The sequence below is a fragment of the Fusarium oxysporum genome, chromosome 4 (assembly GCF_000149955.1).
Source record: "Fusarium oxysporum f. sp. lycopersici 4287 chromosome 4, whole genome shotgun sequence".
NCBI classification, from domain to species: domain Eukaryota; kingdom Fungi; phylum Ascomycota; class Sordariomycetes; order Hypocreales; family Nectriaceae; genus Fusarium; species Fusarium oxysporum.
Genome location: NC_030989.1, coordinates 39358 through 64263, shown reverse-complemented (window position 1 = coordinate 64263; position 24906 = coordinate 39358). Strand labels below are relative to the sequence as shown.

The following is a 24906-nucleotide window of genomic DNA, read 5'->3' as shown; positions in this document are numbered from 1 at the left end:
GGGCCCTCATCGCGGATGAATCCTCTCACCTGCGCTCGCTTTTCCACAACGACATCCTCAGCTTCGACAGAAATCAGCAACATGAACGAGCTCTGGAGCGACGGAAGAAAGCCTCTGCTACATTATGCGAGCGTGTGCGACCGGCACTACAACGATTGATTCCAGCTAAGGACGAAACCGCAGAAATGCTGGTAATCACTTATGACTGGATGCACATGTTAGCTTCGCTACTACCGCAGCCGGCCTCGCCCAACTCGCATCACGCATTGCTTGGAAGATACGATGAGATGTGCCAGCCAGATGTCGATGTTGTTGACCTGGCTTCTTGGCTTTTGACAGTGGCTATTACGGCTCAGCAAATCCCCCAACAAAGTAACGACACAGGGCCATCGCCCCTTAGCTCTCGAAAACGGTTGAACTTCTCGCGAGCCGTATCGGAGGCCGTTGAAAGTCTGGTTCTCAGCCACGACTGACTAGTCGGTACCATTGCTGGCCTCGGACTGGGCTTACATTTTGTCCGTCTGTAAGTTAGGGCCATCGAGCTCTCTGAGGACTATCAATATCCTCGTACCTATTATATCTAACAGGAATCAGACTAATGGGCCGCGGAGACCTTCATGGGGCCTGGTTGAAGCTGCGGCATTTCATCGCACTTGGTGAGCTGATGGGCTTACCAAAGGCGGCGCAATCAGCTCGGCAAAAGAAGTTCAATGGGGTTGTTCACGAGGACACTGCAAGAAAGGCAGAGGTATGGGAGCTCATGTGCACTATCGACCGCATGGTAGGCATGCTTGTCAATCTCCCTCCTTACACAAGACGCTTTTCGAACACGGCACCCTTTCCTATCATGGTAGATGGCGTCGTTCAACCTTCTATATATATCAGTCGGCTTATGGATATCACCCCTGAAGTCTTTGGTCACGACGATATCAGCGGGGGGCAAGATTCGAAGTCAAAGTCATACACAGCTGCATTGGAAGTTGCCCGTCAAGCAAGGGCGTTGGCTGGCGAAGCACCCAAGTCTTGGTGGGCCATTGACATGGACGACGATCTCAAACCAGATCACATAGTTCAATTTGTCCACTATTGTATACTCATGAAAGCGTATCTTCCGACCGTTCTCCGACAGGAAAGAAGCCAGGAGTACGGATACAGCCGCTTCGCCTGCATTGACGCCTGTAAAGCTGTCGCTCACAGGTATCAGTTCATTCGCCGGAAACTACCTTCTGGGTTCTTCAGTCTCAACGTGCTCGATCTCCAGGCCTTTACAGCCGTGGTGCTGCTACTACTCATGTCCCACAGCTCTCCGTTGCCGGATTTCCAAATCTTTCAGATTGACAAATCTGGCATAGAGGGTGTAGTGGCCGAAGTTCTCCAGCTCATGGAAGAGAAGTCGGCTGAGGGTCTGGGGTCGGATTTTGCGCATCGTGGCGCTCACACAATTCGATGTCTCTGTGATCTTTTCAAGCAGGACGAGAATGGAGGCAATTCCGTAAATGAAATGACAGCCAACGTGCCACTCATAGGCAGAATTCGAGTTCGTCGCAATACGCAAACGTCACAGAATCTCAACACGCAAAGCCGGGCATCATCGAACCAAGTACTGCAGGTTGCTGGCTGGAACCCCAAGGAGCAGTTTGTGCCTACCGCCTACAATCCTCAGCTGGATGCAGCAGCTTGCCTTCAGAACTCTGCCATGACTGTTCCCATAGTACCAGAGTTTCAGTGGGATCAATTGTTATGGTCAGTCGAGGACTCAAGCGAGAGCCTCTTTGACGACGCGATTTGGAGTGATGGATTTGGCCAACCTGCGATGTGGCAGAATATGTATTAGAACTTCTGATTTGATCAGGCGTAGGCACTGGCTATACTTGCAAGGAGCAACTTGCCAGTAATACAGACCTAGCGTGTGGTCAAACTAGGTGGCGATATTAATCGGCACCTTAGCTATCTTGGAATTAATTGAATCAATGTAATTCGCACGCAACCTGGTTGCGGCCCAAATCCCGGCTCATTGAATCCGTGAACGAAGGCTTAACTAACTACAACGAAAGATGAAAACTCACGCTATCCTAATAAATCCAAATTAATTCTCAAGCCTAGAACTCCTCTCAAGTAATTAATAGTCGAATGAACTTTGATTGTTGGTGTGAATCAACTAATATATTGAAGATGTCGTCTCAGGACGGGGCTTACTTTCTTCCTGTTCAGAAGACCCCATACCTCGCCAACGACCCCACGATCGGGCAATACATCAATAAGCCAAACCCATTTTTGTTTCTGCTACCATATGCGGGTATGTGACCGGTACGAGCCGAGTGTTGGAGTTTATGGCAACCTCAACCTTGCCAACTTTGGGCTGGAAGCCATTCTCAAAAGTAAAGTCGTCGATGTACGAGATGGGCCTGGAAGAGCTGCATGCTCGAAGAATGAAGCAGATTCAACAGCTGAAGAGGAGACATCCAGAGTATTGTCGGCTCGTGCTTTCGGCGGCTACCCTTGCATAATCGTCCACTTCACTTACTTGAGCTGAGCGTGCTATCCGGATTGCCGAAGGATATTTCAGACCACTCCGAAAGAATTCAGACAATCATCAGGATGTGGGGGTCATTCCTCACCATGCGAGATGACCAAGTCTACATTGTTCACTAGTCGGCTAAGGACTACTTAAGTGGCAAGGGAGCCTCAATCTTGTCGTCTGATCACCCAGGCGTCGATCGCAAAAAATTCCTGACGTCGCAGGAGGCAGCCACTATAGTCTTCCCGTCGGGTCGCGCCCAGGGCCATCGCAACATATTCCTGCGGTCGATAGAAGCCATGTCAAAAACACTCGAGCGGAACATCTACGGCCTGCGCTATCCCGGATTCTCCATTGACAAACTCGATATTCCAAGCCCAGATCCGCTGACATCCGTTCGGTACTCTTGCGTCTTTTGGATCGACCATCTCTGCGAGGCCCCCAACAAGTACTCTCAGAGTCAGGGCGACCTCCGAGATAGCGGCCCAGTTCACAGATTTCTTGAAGGTTACCTGCTCTATTGGATTGAAGCTTCAAGTCTGTCTGGGGCGATGTTCGATATAGTATATACAATAGGAAGCCTGGAAAGACTCCTGAAGGTAAGTCTCGCACCTCAACAATATTGAACATCTCTACCGGACTGCAGACAGTGCCCGGCGAGTCTAGCCTACTTTCACTGATACTCGATGCACATCGGTTTCTTCTTCATAACGGATTGGTAATCAGGACAATCATCGTATGGCACCACCGAGGCGCTAATTAGTGTCGCTATTAGAAAGAGTCCAATAAGTCCCACTTATTTGACCTCACTCGAGATGCACGCCGGTTCATCTTATCACACGGGTGGGCGATAAGGAACGCGCCTCTTCAGGTATATGCATCGGCGCTTATCTTTAGTCCTAGGCGGAGCATAACGAGAAAGATTTTCGAAGGACAAGGGCTAAATTGGATTACAACAAAACCAGCTATGGCAGAGGATTGGAATCCATGACTGGCGACGCTCGAGAGCCACAGCGATTAGGTTAAGTCGGTGGCCTTCTCTTTCAGCACGATGCAGTGTCGTCTCCACTTAAATACCCAGATACTGTCTATAAGCTAACTTCCGTACTGTTCCTTCTAGGATTGACCACTCGGAGCGACTCTTGACGCCGATGCATAAAGGGACCGAGATCGCTCGCAAAAGAAATAAAGTTTAGCTAATCTATAAAAACCTTGCGCAAAAGCGATCTTTGCCTCAAACTACGGCATTGCATGAATCGTTGCCGCAGATTGCGGCATTCCTTATAAATTCGCCGCAGAAAATGCCGCAGATAAAGCCGCTTTCGTGGCCGTAGCCCTAATTTACACCAGTAATTAAACAGTTTCAGAGACATGGTTGTATTGAAACTGCCTAAATGATTCGGATGATATCAGTCCCGGTGTCTCGAGTGATCGATTTATCAGCAGGAGTAGACCAATCTTGGGAAGGACGTCCGCACACGCCCCGCGCCCCCCCGGCGCGTCCCTCCCTTTGTAATTCCTTGTTCTTTTCATATTTTAGCGGAAATGGCTTGACAATGTCACTACTAGCCGTGTCTACAATTCGATGGGTTTCGATCATTGTGCGGTAAAGGCAATCGCGATACTTACGGCAGTAGCTTGGTTGATTGCCATAGCATATATGCCAAACATGATGCCAATTAGGGTGTCAGAGATGGGGTGCGTGGGGACAACCTCGGTACTATGAATTGTGCATAAAACCTTATGTAACAAGAAGTCAGACTAGGTTGGCACCGAAAAGATTGGATGAAACACTGGTTATGTTAAAAGCACCTGTCACGAAGGGTTATCAATAATCGATACACACTGTCAGGCTACTAGCCACTTATCTACATAGACGATTGAAATAAGGCAAACGAGTGGAAATGTATATGAGTACGTTCCTAGTTGTGTTATATATTTGTATAACTAGCATTTGCCCGAAATTTGTCGTAAATGGAAGTTGAAGACAATGAGAAGCTGCATAGAGAGTAGAGACACTGGGGATTCTTATCCATGTTCAAACTATCTAAATACACCGACGGAACTGCCGAGGAAGTTACCGCCCCAATCGTTCTTGCCCCTGACCCTACTAGAGAATCATTTCACATGAGTCTATGGTTAGACCTGGAGCTTTCTTTCGCTCGGTAAGCATTACGATTAGCGATAACGCCTTGGCCATGCCTTTTCCCTATTTTGCTTCTCTAGACCCTACGTCCCAAGTCACGAAAGCAAACACTACCCGTAATATAATAAAACATTTGAGTTTCTCATCTCGACGTCCTGACTGTAAAGCATCATGTTGCACACGCTTTCTGCCATGTTATTGTTCGCCAACGCCCACTCGCCCATCGTGGCCGGATCTGCCTTGCCATTCGTCCATGACATCTTCTCTAGCATTGCGCTATACGGCACTCATATCCGGCCAATCAGCGCAAGCATGGCCAATGTGACAGCCCCCAAGACTATGGCCAACTTTTGGCCTATAGAAACGCCAATCTCTGTCCAAGTGTGCAATGCCACCATCCAATACACCCACCTGGGCTGGAACGACACCATCAACACTTTTGTCCATCTGCCTGTCTCGGTTGACTGGAACGGACGTCTTCTTGGAACCAGAGGCAGCGGCTGGGCCACCGGCCAGATTGCTGGCCTGGTGCTTCCTGCGACGAAAGGCTTTGCTTCTGTGGCGACTGACGGTGGCCATTCCACGTCGCCGCTTGCGCCTGCTGCAGATTGGGTCTTGGCAGCCAAAGTGAATATCAACTGGAACCTTTTGAATGATTTTGCGTCTGTTGCGCTGGATGATGCAGCGACACTGGGTAAAGAGGCTGTGGCTGCCTTCTACGGATCACGCTCCAATAAGATATATTTTTTAAAGCAGTTTAGTATAGCTATAATACTTATTATACTACTAACCTTATCTTAGCCCTTCTAATATTGTACATAGCATATTTTATTTATACTTGATATTGATATATTTAATAGTTTAGGAAGTCCTATTTTCTGAACTGAGAATAAACGTTAAGTTCTTATTAGTTAAGCAACTGGGAATAAGGTGAGTTGTTGGCTTACTGTGCGACCATGTCTCCCTACAATCGACAAGCTATATAAGTGAATACTGGTAGGCAGCCATAGATAAAACAGTTGTGACAAACAGTCTGATCTGCTTAGGGTTAATCTTTGAGCCCTTGTATAAGTTTTCATTCATCGTATTTAACATATCCTATCACTTCCCTCATTTCGTTTGTTTATGCGGGAAGCGAGTGACAATACAGTCTTTCTTTTATAATACCTATCGTTTCAGTCACTAACCCCTAAAAACCACTTAGAGTAGGTTCTTTGAACGATCACAAATAAAGATATATAAGGCTATCGACTTCCTCCAAGAGAATTTGATATCCTTTCCACCTATATCCAATGGCCGCGATTTCCCGCAAGATATCGACTTACATACTTAGGGAGGCCTGTCAGCGTGGCCTTTTGTCCTTAAGCCTGCGCCGCCGCTGTGATTGCTTCAACGAGCTTCGGCACAACCTCGGGGTTTAAGTGCACACAATGGCCAGCCTTGACCCGCACGACACTGACATTGTTGAGAGCCTTGACCATACCCTCCTGCGCATCCGGAGGCAAAGCGTGGTCGTCCTCGGCAAGAACATACGTCTTAGGGACACTAACATCCGCGGCGCAGAAAGTCTGAGGTGTCTCAAAACTGGCCGTGCTCTGTTGGACACCAGCGGCGAGTAGCTGATTAGCAAGCTCGGGTTCAGTGTCGTTGTATAGAGCGTCCTTGGCACCTTCGCCAAGGGCAATGACATCTCCCTGGATAAGTGCGTTCATGTCAGTTAACTTGTTTCAGAACCGTTTTGTGTTATTCTGTTTGGATATTTTACCTTGTTGTTCATGAAAGGAGCGTAGTCTCCACCGAGAGCCATGAGGAGGGACAACTCCCTGGCAGGAAACGCAAACGCTGCAAGGTAGACGACGTGTTTGATGCCTCCAGGTAAACCACGTGCGGCACGCTCGTGAACCTGGTGGCCCTCTGCAGCTGCAGAGGCAGGGATACCGCCATAGCTGTGACTGACGAGGACAATTTCCTTGCCGGCTGAAAGATGTGACTCAATGGTAGAATTAATGACTGCCACGTCGTCTTGATATGTCTTGCCACGGATAGCGGCGGCGTTAGTGCCGCTCGAGGCACCTTGCGGTTTCAAGACGGTGAAGCCGCTGTTGATTAGGCCTTGTGCTAGGAGATGCCATTGGGCGGCTGTCTGCCAGGCGCCGTGGACAAGAACAATTATAGGCTTAGTTATGGCCATGATGTGCAAAGAGGTAGGTTGAGGTATTGAGTGATGCTTTTAGATGTGTTGTGGTTATGTTTCGTTCTTGGCGGCATCTCCCAAGATTTTATATGTTTTTCCGTACACCGTATAGGATTAGCAAGTAAGTAAGCCACAAATCTGTCCCACTCTTTGGCAGCCAGATATTCGCCCCAGGACACGGCACATTTGACTCAGAACCCCGCAGTTATTAGCGTTTTGCTAAAAACGGCTCCACATTTACCACAAGGTATAACATATAATTCACCCCCATGGTGTCGCTATATTTGCATCAAGCCAAGCTACTGAGACAAACTCCGTTTGCGGAGGGCCAAGTACCGTGCCTCCCTTGATAATGAATATGACAAATCGATGGGCTCATTCTCTTACCTTTTCCCATTCATTAATCATCCAAGTGTTTATAAGCCATAGTGATTATACGGGGCGTATTAATAGTTAGTTTAATACCACCTTATATGCTGCTGGCGGTTCTTATATTGCGCTATCCTGAGCGTGCAGTCTACCTATACTTTCTACTTAAATCACTGTCCACTAAGATATTACAAGAGGTCGGAGCAAGGAATGCTATGAGAAAGAGAGTTTTGTCAATTGACGTTGCCCCATAAATGGCCCGTGTATATTATACTGGCTCAGACTACTCTTTGTGTTTCAGGATGAAATTACTCCGTATGCCCGTGCAAAATGCAGCAATGAATCAACAGGATTGAGTTCGGGCTATTTATAAAACAGCGATCGGATCTACGGCACACTACGCTAAACTGCCTATACATTAAACTTTTGTTAGACAAGGGAAAATGAAATCATATACTACGATGCGCAAGGCTGTATGGAATAAACTTCTCGTATTACAAGGATAGCAGGCTTCTTACAAGAAAAATAAATAGAGAACGATCCCCCATCCACATTCGTTGTTACTGGTTTGCAAGCCATTAAGAACACACATCCCAGCTTAAAGCCTGATAGCAACAGAAAGCTCTGCCTGTTTTCACAACGATATTAAATACCACGGGTAAATGAAATTGCCATTTCTTGGGATATAATCGAGACAGGAAATTATACTAATAATCGAGCAGCTTCCGTCAATCATGCTCGCCAAAGCCGTCGTCCTCACCACATTCGCATGCAATGCATGGGCATCACCCTACGTCGTCACCAACCCAAAAGACCTGAAGAACGACTGGCACAGCAATGACTACACCGGAACTCGCGGCAAGGACCAGATGATCCATTGGAAATTCACCATCGAAGGACACAACGCCGTCCCCGACCCTGGCGACTTTTCAACCGTTTGCAAGGGCGTGCAGAACGGCGAACTGTGCGGCGAACCCTGCACCAAGCCCGGGGCCTTTGTGCCATGCAAGAGCGAAACGTACGAGGCCCGCCAGTGGTTCAATGAGTATGGCACTACCGTTGAAGTGCGCCGTACTACGTTCCCTGATGCTGGGAAGAAGGTCATCACCAGTGCTATGGCCAATATCACTGAACAGGACGTGGTTGGCACAGTGCATTACAAGCTGAAGTTTGGGGATTTCCAGAAACAATTCATTTCTACATTTAATCCTCCAACGGCTTAGATTTAGGTTTCTTCTAGATTAGTATATTTTAAATATTATTAACCTGTTATTCGAGATGTTTATTTTAACTTCCTAGTATTATATAAATATACAAGTTAGCTGCATAAGGTTACTTACTAATTATAGTAGTATAAATTCAATTCGCACCAGATATCTTGGTTACTTCTGTGGCTGAATCCTGCTCTTCAATGTTTGTCGGGATGTGGAGGGCGCCAAGCTTTGGATGGGCCGGTCTCGCTACCATGAGGATATCCACGACATCGTGGTTAAAACAACCAAGTTGATTTAAACTAGCTGAGTTCGGAGAGTAAAGGCACTGCTAAGATTATGTAATATTGTCATGTTCGACTCTTGCCCCTTCTAGCTGCGGCACGGTCAATGCTTGTGAAAAAGCAGACACGCCCTACATCTGAGGCACGACTTTACGCAAGGACACTAGAGTATCATTCAGACGACAGTAAAGAGACGGCTACAGTGAAGTTGTTCAAAACTTGAATGCGCATGTGCACCCCTAGTCACATTATCCTTTGGCAGATCACATTTGCAGTCTGATTAAAATGCAACGTTGCGCTCGATCGACAAGTCCCCGCATATAGTCAGGGGTAGGTGTTCCATCATTAAACCATGCGTTGATCAAAGCCATTTATTTCCGAATTTCATGCCGCCCAAACAAAGAGCCAGTTAGGCGGCGCGTGGGCATCTAAACTAGGTGACATGAAACAAATACTAAAACGGCAACGCGCGGGCGATTGCATTTTCCACGACTGAACTTCCCCGTGAAGGGGAAAGTCCCTGCTGCCAATCGCCACGTGCCTGGGGACGTCAGCCAGGATCTATCCCAGCATCACAAGATCCAGGGTTTATGGAAATGAGGATATGTCTCTTGCCCTCGTCTACCACATCGTATCATGAGCTCTAATAAACATCAGAAACAAGGACGTTTGTTAATGCACCGGCTATGCAACTGCCAATTAGAAACCATCGTTAACCAGCAGGTTTCGCTTTAAGTGGAAGCTTCTGAGGGATTGATGCTGAATGCACTGGTCACGGAGCTATGGAGGGCAAGTCGAACTCTCATGACCACGGTTTTGCCTGCATGAACTCATCCTACAACGTCGAGTGACAACCCCCTATTGGCTCACGTGGAACGAATAGCAGCTGGCTTTGCTTTCGAGGTAGGATCTGGATTAGGAGATGTGGATTAGGAGACAAAGACACAGAACCACAAGATGCGTGCTGAAATCAACCAGCAAGAAGGCTCAATACAAATATGCTATGTCTGCCTCAGTCCTTTGAAACTGTTCAGATAACTTTTGCTCTATCACACTAGCTGATCATCGTCACTGAGATTCATCACCCTCTTGAACAGACCAGACAAAAGAACCATCTTAATCCTTTCCAATCTTTGAAGCCAATATGAAAGTCTCTAGTGGGGTGCATGCTTGTCTCCTTGGCGTTCTTACCCAGCATGTTGCGCAATCATGGGCGCTATCAGGAGAGGCGAAAGCAATGGTTGAAGACTCTATGGAGTGGATGGATAGGTTCTACGACCCCAAGATCTCACAGCTATATGACCTCGACTCTAAGGCGGCAATGAACCACGAGACACTAGCCTCTACGTGGTATGCGGTCGGACTTCTTGCACGGAACGGCGACGGTGATGCCTCAAGAGCTGAGGATGTCATAAGATACGTCATCAAGGACCAGCATAACAACCCCAAAGAGTTGTGGTATGGTGACTATACGCGAGAGCCGGAGGAGCCAACTGTTGGAACAGCGTGGTACCCTGCCCGCATGTACGGATCGTGGGACCCGAACTGGCGTGGCTTCGTCGGTCTCAGCTTCATCACGATATACGAAGAGTTCGGTGATCTGTTGTCTGACGATTTGAAGGGGCTTATGCTCGACAGTCTATATAACTGCAGCATTGGCGACTCATACCGCGAGGGAGGTGTCAACGGAGATAACCTCTATCCATCTTACAGCAACCCTGCAATCATGCGTGCAATCGGGACAAGCTGGACCGGTCGACAAGTAGGCGATGACAATATGACACAGGCTGGAGAGGATTATGCGAAGAAGATTATTGGCCTCTTCGACTTGCATGATACGCTTTCTGAATTCAACTCAGCGACTTACACCGGCATTTCACTCTTTGGTCTTACACTATGGTGTAAGTATGGCCATGAGGATAGTATTCTCTCCCAAAGAGGTCCAGATCTCCTGCGCGGTGTCTGGAATTACACATCGCAACTGTGGAATCCGGCTATGCGGAACCTCGCTGGTCCATGGGACCGCGCATACACGTTCGACATGACCAAGTCTCTCGGCATCCTATCTCACTTTCTCGCACCCATTATCGGGAGAAAGGAGGCGGGCGTATGGCAGTACCCGGAAGTCATGAGCCATGCCCGTGACTGGGCTTGGGCGCCACTCATTGCTGTCCACTCGGAATTCCACAACTCATTGCTTTCGGATGATCTTAAGGAGTCACTGAAGACATTTGATGGAGAGAGGACGTACAATGGGAAGGCCTACTATCCGCCCTACGACCTTGATACCCGCAATATCACGACGTGGCTCAGCGAGTCGCTGATGATCGGAGCTCAGTCATATCGGACGCAGAGCGCAAACGGACCGTCGAACAACAAAGCCCAGTTCCATCCCGCTGTTGCACACTGGGCTTATGGAGATGATAACATCGGATGGCTCAGCGTAAGTTGATACCCTTCGGAATTCACACCTGCCTTTACTAACACAGCACCCAGCTCCGTCCTACTGAGGCCCACGTCCTGATGGAAGTCTCACCAAAGAAGCTGAAAGTGACTTATCCTGAGGGGACCAGCAGTTCAGTATTCACTTTTGTGGCCTCTCCCTCACTCGCGAAGAAGGATGTCCAGTCTTGGGCTGACATTCAAGGCATTACAATATCTGTCTCTGGAAATGCAAGTCCCGTGCCAAAGGTCACATTCGCTGGCCGATATGGCGGTTCGGGAAGTCCAATTTACGACCACAATTACTGGAGTTTGGTCCACACAATGCCTGCTGGATTTGAGGGCACCCCTGAGATTATCATTGAGTTCGAATGAGACGTAAACCTGGTTCACGACCAACAAGAGGCTTTTGCGTCAAACATCAGACATGTAATCAAAAGATATAACCCTATTGTATACATATGTTTAATAGATTTCAGCCATTATCAATTTGCGATTCAAGAAATGCCTTCGCTTAGAAGTATCACGCAAGTAAGCCTCCTATAATCAAAGCGGCAAGAGTTATAATGAAAGCAGCCGATCCGGGTTGTAGAGAGGCGGAATCATTATCATCATCGTCATTACCAGCGCCGGATTCGGATCCATTCCCTCCACCCGAACCTGATCCGCTCTCCTGGCTCAACACAAAGACCTCGCCCGTCTTGTCGGAACTGAACCACAGTCGACCATTAGAGTCCCACGCCAGACCAACAGGGCGGAAGCAGTCATCCGGACATTTTGAGAGATCTTTGTTATAGATGATGGGTGTAGTGGCGTTTGTACTTCGTGAAGAAGATGCAGGGCGGCCGTTTTGGAAATCTACGTACGAGACTTTGTAGCCAACTGGCGGATTACGGTTCCCTAAGGGTTTCAGAAGTGGACTCGGTCAGGGGTTAGGCAAGGGGAGCTTACAGCTTCCGTGGAAAGATATATAGGCTCTTGTGCCATTCTCGTTGAACTTCAGGTCTAGAGGCGCGGTATGGGCTTGGAATGCAAGTACTGGGGCAATATAGTCGGATTTGCATTCCGCGTCAGTAAGGGCGGTGGCCTTATCACCGTCAGCCTGACGATCAGCTGGGAATTGATCGCCTATTTTAAGGTCGCCGAGATTAGGGAAGTCATTTATTGACCAGAGTGTATAGCAAAGAGGGTAGCCGTAGTTACCACCCTGATCATCAGAGCCATTAAGATAGCCGTGGAAGTTCATCTCCTCGCCTGGGTTGTCCTCGTGGATATCTTTGCCATCACGATGTAGATTATCAGCTGAATTCTCAACGCTGAAAATGCCGCCTGTCTCAGGATGCTCTGCTACGCCGACAGAATTGCGCAGACCCCAACCGATGATCACGCCATCGAGGTAATCGTAGGGTTTTCTATCGGAATTGCTGCTGAAAGACGAGATGTTAAAGGCGCGAATCTGAGAGCGCCCAGAGTCACGATCTTCAGCCCCTGCGTCATCATTCCCATCGCTGCCGCGGGACACGAGCAGCATATCTGGATGTTTCTGCGAGATAAGCAGGGTTCGTGAGGTGTGACCTCCATTAGTCATATTGGAGACTAGAGTCTGGACGGAAGACTTTCTGAGGATCACTTTAGACGGGTCATAGGGCCACGCAAAGACCTCATCGGATGTAGAAGCGTAGAGTGTACGTCCATCTTTGGAGAGGGCGATGCCATGGTTTAGCTAGTAAAGTATATTACTTAGTTGAGGTCAAGAGATGGACGGTCCGGGATCTGAGTAGCTTACATTATCCTTCTTTAGCAGAGTGGTCTTCTTTCTGACTTGCAAGCAGGTTCCTCCTTCATCATCGAGTTCGAAGTGGATTATACCATTTCCAGAATCTATAACAATAAGAGCACCCTCGCTATCGAATAAAATACCTCGAGGTCGTCTGAGCTCATTGGCAACGATACTGTAGTCCCAGCTGTCTTCGGTAACGGGTGCTGGATAAGAGGTTTTGAGGGTCTTGAAGTTACACTGTTGGGCTGAAGCGATGACGATGAGGAGCGTTATGGTGGCGAGGAGGAGGATGGACGCCATCGCAAAACGCGGGGTATGAATGACGTCGGGATCAAAAGGTGGATTAGACCAGGGTTGATGGATGTAACCGAACTATGGGGATGTTGATAGGAGTATATATAACCCGGGTACGGGTATCAAAAAGTGAGTAAAGCCGTGAAGCATGAATGAGGATTAAACAGGATAGTGGAGGAAATAGTTGGAACAAATGACCAAAGTCGGAAGCGGTCATCAACGACCTTGGCCAAGAAAGTTGCATGACTTCATCATCCAATGAGACAGAAGACAGGGTTGAGAAATTTTAGGCTAAAGCAGGCCGATCCTGGCGGATGCCACCAACCAACTTACCCTAGATCCCCTTTATGAAGAAGTTGGGGGAAGTCAATGGTATAAGCACTAACTCAGCGGACTCTTGATTTAACATGCATGATTATATCAGAAACCCTCAGTATGCATATGTTACAAGTAGTCCAGAATTGTGGTATAATGTCCAGGATATGCGTTGACATTTATGGCTGCGAATACATAAATGCATCACGTGCAGCTTAAAGATACTTCTTGAAGTGTTTGAAATAAATGAAGGCTAGGGGGCAGAACCAAGCCATTTGATACCACTACGTTACAGAGAAAATCGAATCTCTCTTTGCCCTCTAGCAAGCTCAAGACGCTATGCCTAGAAAACCATCAGTGCAGGCGTCTGTAGCCTCGACTGCACCCCGTTCCATACTCGCTACTTCTAGGGACGTTCAGGCAATCCATTGCAGCAGCAAGTAATTGAAACCAAGAGGGGGGCGTAAACCCTGCAATCTCGAGCTCGAGGAATAATGAGATTGTGATCTTCTTAGAACTTTCGAGAAAATTAGGGCCTACAGATCTGTGCTTTATATATCAGCTTATCGAGTTCTGGTTCGCAAACGCCCTGGAATTGGAGAGTTTACGATGCCCTGCAAACGAGGGGGAGGGGCTAATAGATATTGTATAAACAGAAGAAATCAAGTAACGCTGATGGGTTTAAGCTAGACATATTAAATTTACCGACTAGCTGATTTTTGTGAATTGATCTGACAGGTTTCTAGTCAGTTGATACAGTACTCTAGGGTGATTCTAGACCTTGACGGCCATCTCCGCCATTTGACCCTTAGTCTCGAATAACTCAAATTGTTGGCCCAAGTAGCCATAAACAAAATAATACACAAGACCGTTCCAGCTTCTAGGTGGAGTGAAACCATCCCGCATCAGGAAGTAGGAAAAAAAGTCCCTTGTCTGGTTCCCCACGGCACCTATTCCGATGCCGTGGTAGCCGGATTCTGGGCGGGTCATTGATAAGTAGCCCCATCGGGCGATGGATCTGGCAGGCACTGAGTGGCTGCAGCCAATGCCGACGTTCCTGAGTTCTAGCGTGTACGACATCTCGCACACAATGCTCGCGAGTTGCACGCGCATCGCACACAACATCCTGGCATAGCACCGATAAGTAACGCTTATCGTCGCTTGGAGGTCTGACAACGACCAATAACAGGCATGGTGTGACAACAAAATGGGAATGGAAACAAGGCCAGTGGTATCGTACCCCATGAACGAGTGCGATAACTAGGTGGGCACGGGAGAAGCGGCAACTGCTATCGGTCGAATCTTCAATTGTGCGAACCGATGTGGGGTTCCCAGGATCTAGAAATACAGTCTTAGAGCCTACTCGCTTTGCCTCTCTCGATGTCCATTTTACTGTGTGGCCTGTGTCCTTTCACCTCACCCACGTCTCCAGCTGTCGCCCATCTCTGGTTCAATCCGGATTCCTACAAAGCCAAGGACTCAGGCAGGCATGGCATCTTACAATGAGAAGCTCAAGGGCGGGAACCACGAGCTGTCCCTCGAGTCAGGCAGCGGCGACATTCCGACGGTTCAAGACTTCACTTCATCGTCTGACCATGAACCTGGCATCTTAGCAAGCCTCCGCCGCTTCGAGGCTCGCATGGACAAGGCTCTAGGCGTCGAGTCTGAGGCCATCGTACGCAAAACAGAAAAGGACAAACGACCCGTACCATGGCACGAGGAGCTCAACATGGCCCTGATTTGGGCCTCGGGTACTATGGGCATCAGCTGTTTCGCCACTGGGTTCCTGGGTTGGGAGTTCGGCCTGAGCTTGAAGCAGAGTCTACTCATTTACGTCTTTGCCTCTATCCTTGGTGGCTCGGTGTCCTCATACTGCGCTACCTTTGGTGCGGCAACCGGCCTACGTCAGGTTTCCGTCTCCCGTTACAGCTTCGGCTGGTATCCCAACAAGATCATTGCATTCCTCAACGGTATTGAACAGCTGGGTTGGGCTTCTGTTGCCACCATCAGTGGTGGCCTGGCCCTTACCGCTGTCGCCGACGGCCACATATCTCTCGTTGTCGGCGTTATCATCATCGCCCTGGTTTCGCTCGCCATCAGCTTTTTGGGTCTCAAATACATTCTGATCTACGAGCGCTATGCCTGGTGCATCTACTTTGTCGTGTTCATGATCATCTTCGGCATGGTGGGACCGTACGCTGATAGCAAGACCCCTGCCTCTAGTTCAGGCATAGATCTCTCGGGTAATGTGCTTTCTCTGATTGCCATCGTTTACGGCAGCTCCGCATCGTGGGCGACTATGGCTTCAGACTACTATGCGCACTACCCGGCCAATACATCAAGGCTGAAAGTTTGGCTCTTGACTACTGCCGGTATTGGTATCCCTACAGCGATCGGCATGACTGCAGGAGCTACGGTTGCAAGTGCACTCAACAATGTCGACGCCTGGAAGACCGCATACACAGATCCTCACCAGGGCCTTGGCTTCCTAATCAGAGACATGCTGCATCCTCGAGGCTTCGCCAAGTTACTTCTCGTCCTGCTATCCTTCAGCGGCATCAACACCAACATCATGTCCCTCTACTCATCGGCCATTTCATTCCAACAGATGGCCACCCCGTGTGCCAAAGTTCCTCGCTTTGTCTGGACACTTGGCAATTTTGTAATTGTCATAGTTCTGGCTATCGTTGGTCGCCAAAAGCTCAACACATATCTGCAGGACTTCCTGAGTCTCCTGGGTTATTGGTGCACCAGCTACTTCGTCATCCTTTTCGAGGAACACACCATCTTCCGCAAGCGTGACTTCGCCAACTACGATCTTGAGGGCTGGAACAACCGGGACAGGCTGCCACATGGCATCGCTGCCTCCGTTGCCTTTCTTTTGGGTGTTGTTGCGTGGTGCATGGGAATGGTTGAGACCTGGTTCACCGGACCACTTGGCAAGTTGATTGGAACATACGGAGGAGATGTTGCAAATGAGTTAACCTTTGTGGTCACCGCGATTGTGTACCCAGTTGCTCGATATTTGGAACTAAAGTACTTTGGCAAGTAGATTACAGTTATCAACATCCGTAATCAGTAGAATACAAATATTTGACTGTTATATCGTCTATCCGTCCCTGAACATTAGCATACTTGTCTTGATGGGATGTTTCCCCCTGCGTCATTATCGCGATACTCGGTGCTAGAGAGGTCAGTTTTATTCAAGATCATCAACCCAATGCCTTGTAGCGTGGTTAGCTAGACAAGCCAATCGGAGGTCGCGCTTAATTGGTAGTTCCAACCCAACTACCAGAGTCTAATCATTTGCGATTGCGAGGTTTATTCTCTCCCTGCATGCCTGACTCGATTCCATTATTATTAAACACTCTGTATTAATGGCTCGCACGCAATGGTAACCGAAAAAAAGCGACGCTCTCGTTACACTTCCGTTGCTTGGTCTGTACCTTCTGCACGTCGTGGATATGTGCTACTGCTGACTAGGTGCGCCACAGCGAGAGATGCCAACAGCGCAAGACCAGATGCAGCGGCGAGCAACCATGTAATGGATGTCGTAAAGCCTACACAAGATGCCTCTATCCACGTGCGACACGTTATCGATCTTCCCGTTGTGTCGTGCGTGTCACTCTGCAACCTTGGAGTCTGGATGCTTAACTCACGTACTAGGGCAAAGGCGCCTCTCCAAGAGCCAGAGACTGTTCAGTAAGAGAAAGAAAGTATGGAGGATGGCTCAGAAAGCCTGGATTCACTAGCGCAGAGCTGGCCCCTAGAGGCTCCAGGTTCGGAATTAACATATGATAATTTCGATGATTTCATACGTCTCACCGAGCGTCAGCTATTTCAAGATGACTATCAAAGCAACAATTCCAGCGCAAACCCCTTCCCAGGGGGCTTCGTCTCCAGAGAATTGGACATGTTATGCGTGCAGGGAAGAATTTCTCCGCGAGGGGCACTAGAAGCTCTCGATCAAAGTTTCTGGTGTCGAATTCTTGCAATCTATGAAGAGGAAGTCGGCATGATGTATCCCTTTCTTGACATTGATCAGTTGAGCCATGAGATAATCGATGGAAAAACACGGTCCGGTTTCGATTGCCCGCCATCTAGTAGTCTTTATAGCGAAGGTGTTGGAAATATTGCCTTCCTCGTACTGGCGATTGTTTCAAGCTTCGAAGGCTCAAAGGCTGTGGAAATCGCGAGCCCCGTTGTTGAAGAGGCTTTCGTTTCAACTATTCCCAAAATACACCTCCAGTCACCTGACTTGGGCGATTTGACGTTATTGGCTTCGGCTGTAAGTGAATTCTTTCTGGCACGTTGTGCTTACATTAATCCGTCGTTCTTTCATAGTGCATCTTCTTCTTTCTTAATGATCGTGAGAAAGAGGCGTGGAGAACAATTGGTACAATCGTGAGACTTGTACACGAACAAAGCTCTCAAGAGGAAGAGGCCACCGCCGACAAGATTTCTGATACTTTCTTCTGGTCTCTATATACCTTGGATCGAAGATGGAGCTTTGGCACCGGACTGCCATTTGCAGTCCAAGACTCGGAAATCAACAGACCATCACTGCCAATGGTATGACCCCAAATACCTATGCTTAATACATAATCTAAACAATGATACAGAACGACAGCAGCTATTCATTAGCTTATCTCAAAGAAATGGTTTCATTTTGCGGCATAGCCTCAGATGTGCGAAGCTTCTTCTTCGGCACTTTGGCACCCAGGCTCCAAGACTCTGGCTCAACGCAGGACTATTTGCAATTCCGAGTTATTCAATGGCAGCAAAACCTGCCACGCCGATTGCAATTCCGCGGCATTGACGATAAATTTAACGTGGCAACTGAGAAACGCGGAGACTAAGCTACGATTAATGCTTTATCTGCGAGCTAATCAGATGAGAACAATTATTCTTCGCAAAGCAGCTAGTCGCTTCGGGTCTCACAACATCGACACATCAAACTTTCAAGTCATGATCCAGGTTGCTCGAGACTCGATACAAGTGTTGGCCAGACTGGCTAAGGAGACTGACATATATCATGCTCAACACAAAACGTTTAACCATTTTCTGGAGACAGCTTTGTCTTCGTTGCTTCTTGCTGCCTGCTATGCCAGTCCCGATCAGAGCAAGTCTTGTCTCCCAGATGTGATTACTGCAACGCAGCTTATCCACCGACTGGCACGGGAATCTTTGATCACGAGGCGTCTGAGGGATAAATTACAGACCATACGGAAAGCGACTGACGAACTGAGAACGCAGAGATACACGGAAAACGGGGCGAGCTTCGGGCCAGTGCCTGATACAGGGACAATGAGAGTTAACCAGGGCTCTGGTTTCCCAGAAGCAGCACTTGCGACAAACTTCACAGGGGACCCCATCTCACTGAATGGTCTTCCAACGGCATCGAATATCCCAATCGGTCTATTTGACCTAGATACTGCAGAGACCACCTGGGCAGACACTGACCCGTCATTGTTTAACAACCTGAGCCATATTCTTGGTAACTGCGAAAACTTTACATTCTTCTAGCCAGTTTTATCATTGTATCATAGTGATAGATTTAAAACTATGCATTCATTACTATGGTATATAAATAGTGACACTCTCTCCTCCTCTTCTCCCGTAGGCATGGCCATACGTGTCACTTATGACGGATCGGAACGGCAGTCTCTGTTGTCACATTAAGACTCAACAAGTCGGGCCGTGAATAGTGTCCCACCAGATCGAGATTCTGCTGCATCATGCCCCGGAATGAAAGGTCAACATCGGCATATAGAATGCCCTCTTCTCCAGGTCCCAAAGGTTTGCACAGCTCAGAGCCATCGGGCCCGTAGATCATGCTGAAACCACCACCTGGGGCTCTGGCGTAGTCAAACCTTTCTAACCCTGTCTTTGCCTTACTGTCTTCTGTCAGTACTTGGGAGCAGACCAAGACATAGCAGGCGCCTTCCATCGCCATGACCTGTGAGAACCTGTTGCAAGCAGGCGGCGTCAAGTGATACGGCCAAGGTTGGCCCTCCAAGGCATCCCAGCAAAGAGGCCAGCTGGACACCTGGATATCTAAGTTTTGAGAGTACTGGTAGTAGCGTAGCAGAGGCTGGGTGTGCTCCCAACAGTTCAACCCGCCGATGTTACCGAACGAGGAGGGTGCAACAGCTTTGACGGAATTGGCCTGCCCGTCTCCCCAGTATGCTCTCTCAACGTGGGTTGGCTTGATCTTTCGTCGATGAAGAACAATAGTACCGGTCTCATCGATAAAGGACTATACAGGAGTGAGTAACCTTTCACTAGCAGCAATAGAAGCAGACGACCTACCTGGGAAATATAGAGGGAGCCTTGATATCTTTCGCTGTATCCAATCACAATGAACACCCCAGCTTCGCGAACAGCTGTTTTAATTTGTTCCATTTCCTCAGACTCCTTCTCCAGGGAATTCTTAAAGTACTCGCTCATAAATGCAGCATTGCTGACTGGCGAATTTGCCCAAATTGTCCTAGAAGCACCTCGTTAATTGACCATCTTTGCTCCACGAGATCTAGACTTACCATGGGTAACCAGGGATAAAGATCTCGGGGAAACCAATGACAGTGGCGCCCTTACCAGCAGCCTCTTGGATAAGTCCGATTGTTTTGGCAATGCTCCCTTTCAAGTCGTTCCAGCATGGTTCGGCCTGGATAGCAGCTACTTTGCATTTGGAAAGCATTGTGAGAATATTGATAAGAAGAAGTGAGTTTTGTTCTTGCTTGTACAACGAATGGATTTCGATAAGCCATCAATTATAAATTCCCCCGCGATATGTCACCTGCGATGGAATGTCGGAATCAACTCTATCAATCGATCTCATGCAGATCTCGGAATCAACGATAATACCAGGGTTCTTATCTCATTCCGATGGTTCTCCTCCAATCACAATCAGGGTCGAGTAATCAATAAACCCAAAGCCAGTTTAGCGTCATAACAAGCTTTGCCACCCTGACTCGTCTAAGTCGAGTCGACCCTTTACCCCACAACAAATCTGGGGTCAACAGTGAGAAACTGTCATCTACAGTGCCGTCCTCACGTGCCATCGTGAAAGAGCCAGGCCAAATTCTGGATGAGTGTCTCGGTTCTTTGTCTCGTTGATCTGGTTTTCGGAATGAGATCTGCGCTAATAGCTCGTCCTGAGAGCCCAATGTTAACAAAAGTTCTCAATTCCGGAATGAGTCCTTCGCCATAGCCATCCGATAACTGATTAATACGGCTTTGGGTAATTGATATCCCAGTTACCTGGTGGCGTTGGGCTGAATACCTTGACTTGCAGCAAGCTTCGAACGTATAGGTGCGGCGAAGCGCAGTTGAAGAAAGGTAATGTGAAACTGTAACTAGGTATAAAGTGACCTTGAATAAGCCATTTTGCCTACCTCTGTGCTATAAATACAAAGAGGTGTTCCATCGCTGTTCTGATCACAGTCAATTTCCTTTACCTTGTACGAAGGCGCCTCGCTCTCTGAGTACCACTTCAGGAAACCCCTTGATTTTTAAATCTCATCAGCATGTTTTACCGAGCCAAATTCCAACCGGGAGACAAGGTTATCTACGGAATATATGGCATTCAATAACATGGCTAAAGCCTAAGCGGCTAGTAGCTGGATCTCATTCAAAAGGTCGAGCAGCTCATCACTGGACGGGCTCACCTTGATCGCATCACAGTCCCAGGTACTAATGAGATGAGCACCCAGATCTGGCTCTCTTATTGGTGGCCAGAATCCCATGCAAAGTGGTGGTCATCGCCTGTTGTGAAAGAGTTTTGCGATGAACTCTTAGCAGACGTAGGCATATGGAGAGGGATCCTTACAGCTACTGCCAATCGTGTGGAAAACGCGTGCACTGCTGAGTTGAAAAATAGAATGAACGGTGTTGGAGAGTTGGAGCCATTTGGTGACAAGATCGGATATTGGGGCTGCGTTCGGCATCGTATACCCGACGTGAATTTGGGTGATAAGTTGGCCTCTTCGTTGGAGGAGATGCCTCCACGAGTGCCAGAGACAACAACTATTTGTTTTGGCAGAACAACTGCCATTAACTTATTGAACAACATCTGCTTTCTAGTCGAAGGCCAAGACCATGCGGGCATGTCTGCTGAATTGAAGGCCTTGTGGTTCGAAGAGTTCGACGCGCTAGTTACTGGCTGGATGGGCTACCTAGCAGAGTATACCACTGCCAACGGACTCTTCGATGTGCGGATGGGTCATGTCTCAGACTATGGAACGTTCAAAACTGGGACCCCAATCAACTTGAACCATAAAAGGAAGATCGAGATGTTTTGCTGGCAGGACATGAGCAAGTTTGAGCGGGTCGGCAGAATTCACAGAGTCCACGTCAAGCTTCGAAAGCGGTGGATAGAGATTTATGGGCCTGGTGGAGAGATGCGTGATAGTAAAGGCCAAAATAATAGTAGGCGATTGTTGAACCGGTTACAGCTTGGTTCTCCTTGATTAATCTATCTGATCATTTTTTAAACATCTTATTACTCCTCTTCTTGGGCTTATTGCCTTAGACTAATCCTATTTGAGACTCCTTTTAGTCACGTAATCGGCTTCTTCCTAATCCGAGGCTCGTTTAGCCTAAACCCCTTGCGGAATAATATAATCAGGCTCGATTACATAGTACCACTGGTTAACAGGAATAGCCCATATACTACCTATAACTGCTATATAATTTTACTAACCTTATATATTTATTTAGCCAGAATAATACCCAGATTAGAGACCGGGACTTAATCTTATTAATAATAAATAAACCTAATCCTAGCACCTTTGTATGAAAGTTATATTTTTTAAGTAATTATGTTTTATATTTAACTACACATAGGTAGAAACGATGCTTTACTTATATTACCATCACCAAGTAGTCGATAGAGTCTATTACATGGCCATACCCGTCCCAGAGTAGGCCTTAAATAATTTTATTTGGTCGGGCATATTATAATTACCATGCTTACAGCCCCTTGCTGGGGAAGCGAATTTGAGGCCTGTTACAACTAATCAGGGATTTCGAACGTGCTTTGAAGTTCTATATTTATACATAATTGAATGACTGAAGTTGGTTTGTTTTGTCCCTTGTCGGATAGCGTCATATTTCCCAGTGGCGTTGAGGCGTCCTCGTGGTCTGTTTCATCCAGGATTGGTACTTTTTGGTCAGCCAGGCTGTTTGCCAGAGCTGCTCTGGCGATAACACGCAACAAATATCTCTAGTTTACAGTAATAGAAATCTTTCCAACGTGCTGACCACTCGTCAAGTACTCAAAAGCTGCCAGAACACTTTCCCTACTAAAGCCAAACTCTTTTTCAACCGGAAGCCGTAGATTGTTAGTAGTCACAAACCGTGTGACCTCCTCCAACTGCTGCTTGGATCCAACCATGATGCCCCTTATCACGGCACCTTTCGAAAGAGCGAGGGCAGCGACGTCAGGCATCTTATCCTGAGCGCATGAGGCCAGAAAGCCAATGACAGAAATGCAGCCACCGTAAGCGACAGAATTAATGCTTTCAGCGATAGTACCAGCGCCTCCGTTCTCAAAAATATGATCAGCTCCGTGACCTTGTGTGATTTTGAGAATTTCCTCAGACCACTTGGGATTATTCTTGTAGTTAATGGTATAATCCGCACCCCACTTAGCCTTGACATACTCCAGCTTGGAGTCAGATGAGGATGTAATTATGGTCCTGGCCCCAGCTGCCTTAGCAAGAATCAAACCAGTAATTGAAACACCTCCAGTGCCTAAGTAGAAGTCAGTAGATGGTTGTCTTATCTTGCGTAATTCTATTTACCTAGAAAAAGAACGGTTTGGCCAGGCTTCAGAGGATTGTTGCCATACAGCGCATTCCAAGCAGTAGTGCCTGTACAAACAATCGCAGACAGTTCTGCATAGCTTAGCAAAGATTCGACAGGAACTTTGACGAGTGCGGAACCTGGAAGAGTAATATACTCTCGTAATACACCGTCGTAGCAGCCGCCAAGACTGTGGTTCCAGTCTGGTATCGCTCCATATAGTGCACTCAAATCGAATGGTGCAATGACTCTGTCTCCTTTGGCAAAACCTTCAACTTTATTGCCGGTGCAAACAACTTCTCCAGCCATGTCAGAACCAGGAATAACGTCGTCCTTAACTGGGAAGGGATATTTTCCAGTAGCCACGGCGAAATCTCGGAAGTTAAGAGCCACTGTTCGGACCTGGATTAGAACCTCATGGGCAGCGGGCTCCGGGATGCTTTCCGTGTGAATGGTAAGATCCTGTACCGAGGTACGCTGATGCAAACGAAAAACTTGCTGAGTCGACATATTTATTTGCGGTCAATGGTAGACGAGTAAAAGATGATGTAGGTATGCGTTGGCTCAGGAGAAGAATAAGATGACAGGGCCCTTGTGGGCGACGAAACGCGATTTATATGCACGGAGTTGTACAACGTTAACGAATACGCATTTAATTGTCCAATTCGTCATCACTTGTGCTATCACAAATATGGATGCTAATGTAATCGATATTTGGCAAGCTAGACATGACATTTGCTTTAAAAGCATGGTAATAGGTGATGCGAGTTTTTAGAATTTAGCTTCGGATAGTGCCTATCCGGTCGGGGTAAGGAAAGGATACTGCTTATCCGGGACCCACGTGATTATTCATTGTCAAATCGTCCCGCCCCACAACTGCCAACTGATGACTGAAACTTCCACTGATCATAGAACCTGCAATCGTTACCTGCAGCATTACAGCATCTCATGTCTAATGTCAATCCTGGCGAGAAAAGGGTGAGGCAGAGAGTGTCTGTTGCCTGCCTTCCTTGTCGCCAAAAGCGGATACGGGTAAGTCATGACGTAACCAGTTCTTTTTCCCGCAGTGCCTAGTCTCATAACCCGATAGTGCGATGGAGCGTTACCTGTCTGTACCTCTTGCACAGCTAAAGCAATTTCATGTGAATACAATTTTACTGATAACAAGCGCAAGTAAGGCTATTTCTTGACCGTTTGGATAAAGCCGTGGGAGACTGACCAGGTCACAGACCTCCCAGTAAAGCCTATGTTCAAGCTTTGGAAGGTCGAATACGCTGCCTGGAGGAGCAACTAAGCTCAAGGAATGAGATGTCGGCCTCACAATTTACAGCAGACAGTGAAGATGCTAGCATGATAATGTCCTTTGACTCTATTGACGACAGTGGGGATCAAAATCTACTATCTGCACTGACGGGACTCATGGGGCGTTTCAATATTGGCGACGATGGACAGCTGCACTACTTCGGGTCTCAAAGCAACTATCATCTCATGAACAGTATCTCAGACAAAAGTTCTATGGAATCGACTGTCTCTCTGCAAAGACGAG

The 24906-nt window shown here is 47.7% G+C and overlaps 13 protein-coding genes across 13 annotated transcripts; 8 read left to right on the top strand and 5 right to left on the bottom strand.

Annotated features, from left to right (window-relative positions):
• Window positions 1-185: 185 nt before the first annotated feature.
• On the top strand, window positions 186-1834 carry FOXG_07395 (uncharacterized protein; the record flags this gene model as incomplete). The annotated part of the gene is made up of 2 exons (XM_018385980.1): window positions 186-372; window positions 588-1834. 2 exons carry the CDS (start codon window positions 186-188, stop codon window positions 1832-1834), a joined length of 1434 nt encoding a protein of 477 aa, XP_018243070.1.
• A 338-nt stretch (window positions 1835-2172) lies between these two features.
• Window positions 2173-3198, top strand: FOXG_19479 (uncharacterized protein; the record flags this gene model as incomplete). Its single annotated transcript, XM_018399701.1, has 3 exons — window positions 2173-2296; window positions 2711-3117; window positions 3169-3198. The coding sequence occupies 3 exons, from the start codon at window positions 2173-2175 to the stop codon at window positions 3196-3198; spliced, it is 561 nt and encodes a 186-aa protein (XP_018243069.1).
• Window positions 3199-4835: 1637 nt separating this feature from the next.
• On the top strand, window positions 4836-5506 carry FOXG_19478 (uncharacterized protein; the record flags this gene model as incomplete). The annotated part of the gene is made up of 2 exons (XM_018399700.1): window positions 4836-5424; window positions 5487-5506. 2 exons carry the CDS (start codon window positions 4836-4838, stop codon window positions 5504-5506), a joined length of 609 nt encoding a protein of 202 aa, XP_018243068.1.
• A 400-nt stretch (window positions 5507-5906) lies between these two features.
• On the bottom strand, window positions 5907-6957 carry FOXG_07393 (uncharacterized protein). Its single transcript, XM_018385979.1, has 2 exons — window positions 6430-6957; window positions 5907-6358 (listed from the first exon to the last, which is right to left on the bottom strand). Exons 1-2 carry the CDS (start codon window positions 6853-6855, stop codon window positions 6026-6028), a joined length of 759 nt encoding a protein of 252 aa, XP_018243067.1. The 5' UTR covers window positions 6856-6957; the 3' UTR covers window positions 5907-6025.
• A 1004-nt stretch (window positions 6958-7961) lies between these two features.
• Window positions 7962-8450, top strand: FOXG_07392 (uncharacterized protein; the record flags this gene model as incomplete). The annotated part of the gene is made up of 1 exon (XM_018385978.1): window positions 7962-8450. One exon carries the CDS (start codon window positions 7962-7964, stop codon window positions 8448-8450), a length of 489 nt encoding a protein of 162 aa, XP_018243066.1.
• Window positions 8451-9760: 1310 nt separating this feature from the next.
• FOXG_07391 (uncharacterized protein) lies at window positions 9761-11719 on the top strand. Its single transcript, XM_018385977.1, has 2 exons — window positions 9761-11165; window positions 11219-11719. The coding sequence occupies exons 1-2, from the start codon at window positions 9867-9869 to the stop codon at window positions 11537-11539; spliced, it is 1620 nt and encodes a 539-aa protein (XP_018243065.1). The 5' UTR covers window positions 9761-9866; the 3' UTR covers window positions 11540-11719.
• Window positions 11439-13464, bottom strand: FOXG_07390 (uncharacterized protein). Its single transcript, XM_018385976.1, has 3 exons — window positions 12951-13464; window positions 12116-12887; window positions 11439-12064 (listed from the first exon to the last, which is right to left on the bottom strand). Exons 1-3 carry the CDS (start codon window positions 13242-13244, stop codon window positions 11688-11690), a joined length of 1443 nt encoding a protein of 480 aa, XP_018243064.1. The 5' UTR covers window positions 13245-13464; the 3' UTR covers window positions 11439-11687.
• An 863-nt stretch (window positions 13465-14327) lies between these two features.
• Window positions 14328-14633, bottom strand: FOXG_07389 (uncharacterized protein; the record flags this gene model as incomplete). The annotated part of the gene is made up of 1 exon (XM_018385975.1): window positions 14328-14633. One exon carries the CDS (start codon window positions 14631-14633, stop codon window positions 14328-14330), a length of 306 nt encoding a protein of 101 aa, XP_018243063.1.
• A 154-nt stretch (window positions 14634-14787) lies between these two features.
• On the top strand, window positions 14788-16711 carry FOXG_07388 (uncharacterized protein). The gene has a single exon (XM_018385974.1). It carries the CDS (start codon window positions 15043-15045, stop codon window positions 16603-16605), a length of 1563 nt encoding a protein of 520 aa, XP_018243062.1. The 5' UTR covers window positions 14788-15042; the 3' UTR covers window positions 16606-16711.
• Window positions 16712-17349: 638 nt separating this feature from the next.
• FOXG_07387 (uncharacterized protein) lies at window positions 17350-19079 on the top strand (the record flags this gene model as incomplete). Its single annotated transcript, XM_018385973.1, has 4 exons — window positions 17350-17841; window positions 17898-18125; window positions 18176-18385; window positions 18447-19079. Exons 1-4 carry the CDS (start codon window positions 17467-17469, stop codon window positions 19077-19079), a joined length of 1446 nt encoding a protein of 481 aa, XP_018243061.1. The 5' UTR covers window positions 17350-17466.
• Window positions 19080-19191: 112 nt separating this feature from the next.
• Window positions 19192-20253, bottom strand: FOXG_07386 (uncharacterized protein; the record flags this gene model as incomplete). The annotated part of the gene is made up of 3 exons (XM_018385972.1): window positions 19192-19812; window positions 19866-20043; window positions 20096-20253. 3 exons carry the CDS (start codon window positions 20251-20253, stop codon window positions 19192-19194), a joined length of 957 nt encoding a protein of 318 aa, XP_018243060.1.
• Window positions 20254-21082: 829 nt separating this feature from the next.
• Window positions 21083-22024, top strand: FOXG_19477 (uncharacterized protein; the record flags this gene model as incomplete). The annotated part of the gene is made up of 2 exons (XM_018399699.1): window positions 21083-21118; window positions 21176-22024. 2 exons carry the CDS (start codon window positions 21083-21085, stop codon window positions 22022-22024), a joined length of 885 nt encoding a protein of 294 aa, XP_018243059.1.
• Window positions 22025-22779: 755 nt separating this feature from the next.
• FOXG_07385 (alcohol dehydrogenase) lies at window positions 22780-23870 on the bottom strand (the record flags this gene model as incomplete). The annotated part of the gene is made up of 2 exons (XM_018385971.1): window positions 22780-23309; window positions 23360-23870. 2 exons carry the CDS (start codon window positions 23868-23870, stop codon window positions 22780-22782), a joined length of 1041 nt encoding a protein of 346 aa, XP_018243058.1.
• Between the last annotated feature and the right edge of the window lie 1036 nt (window positions 23871-24906).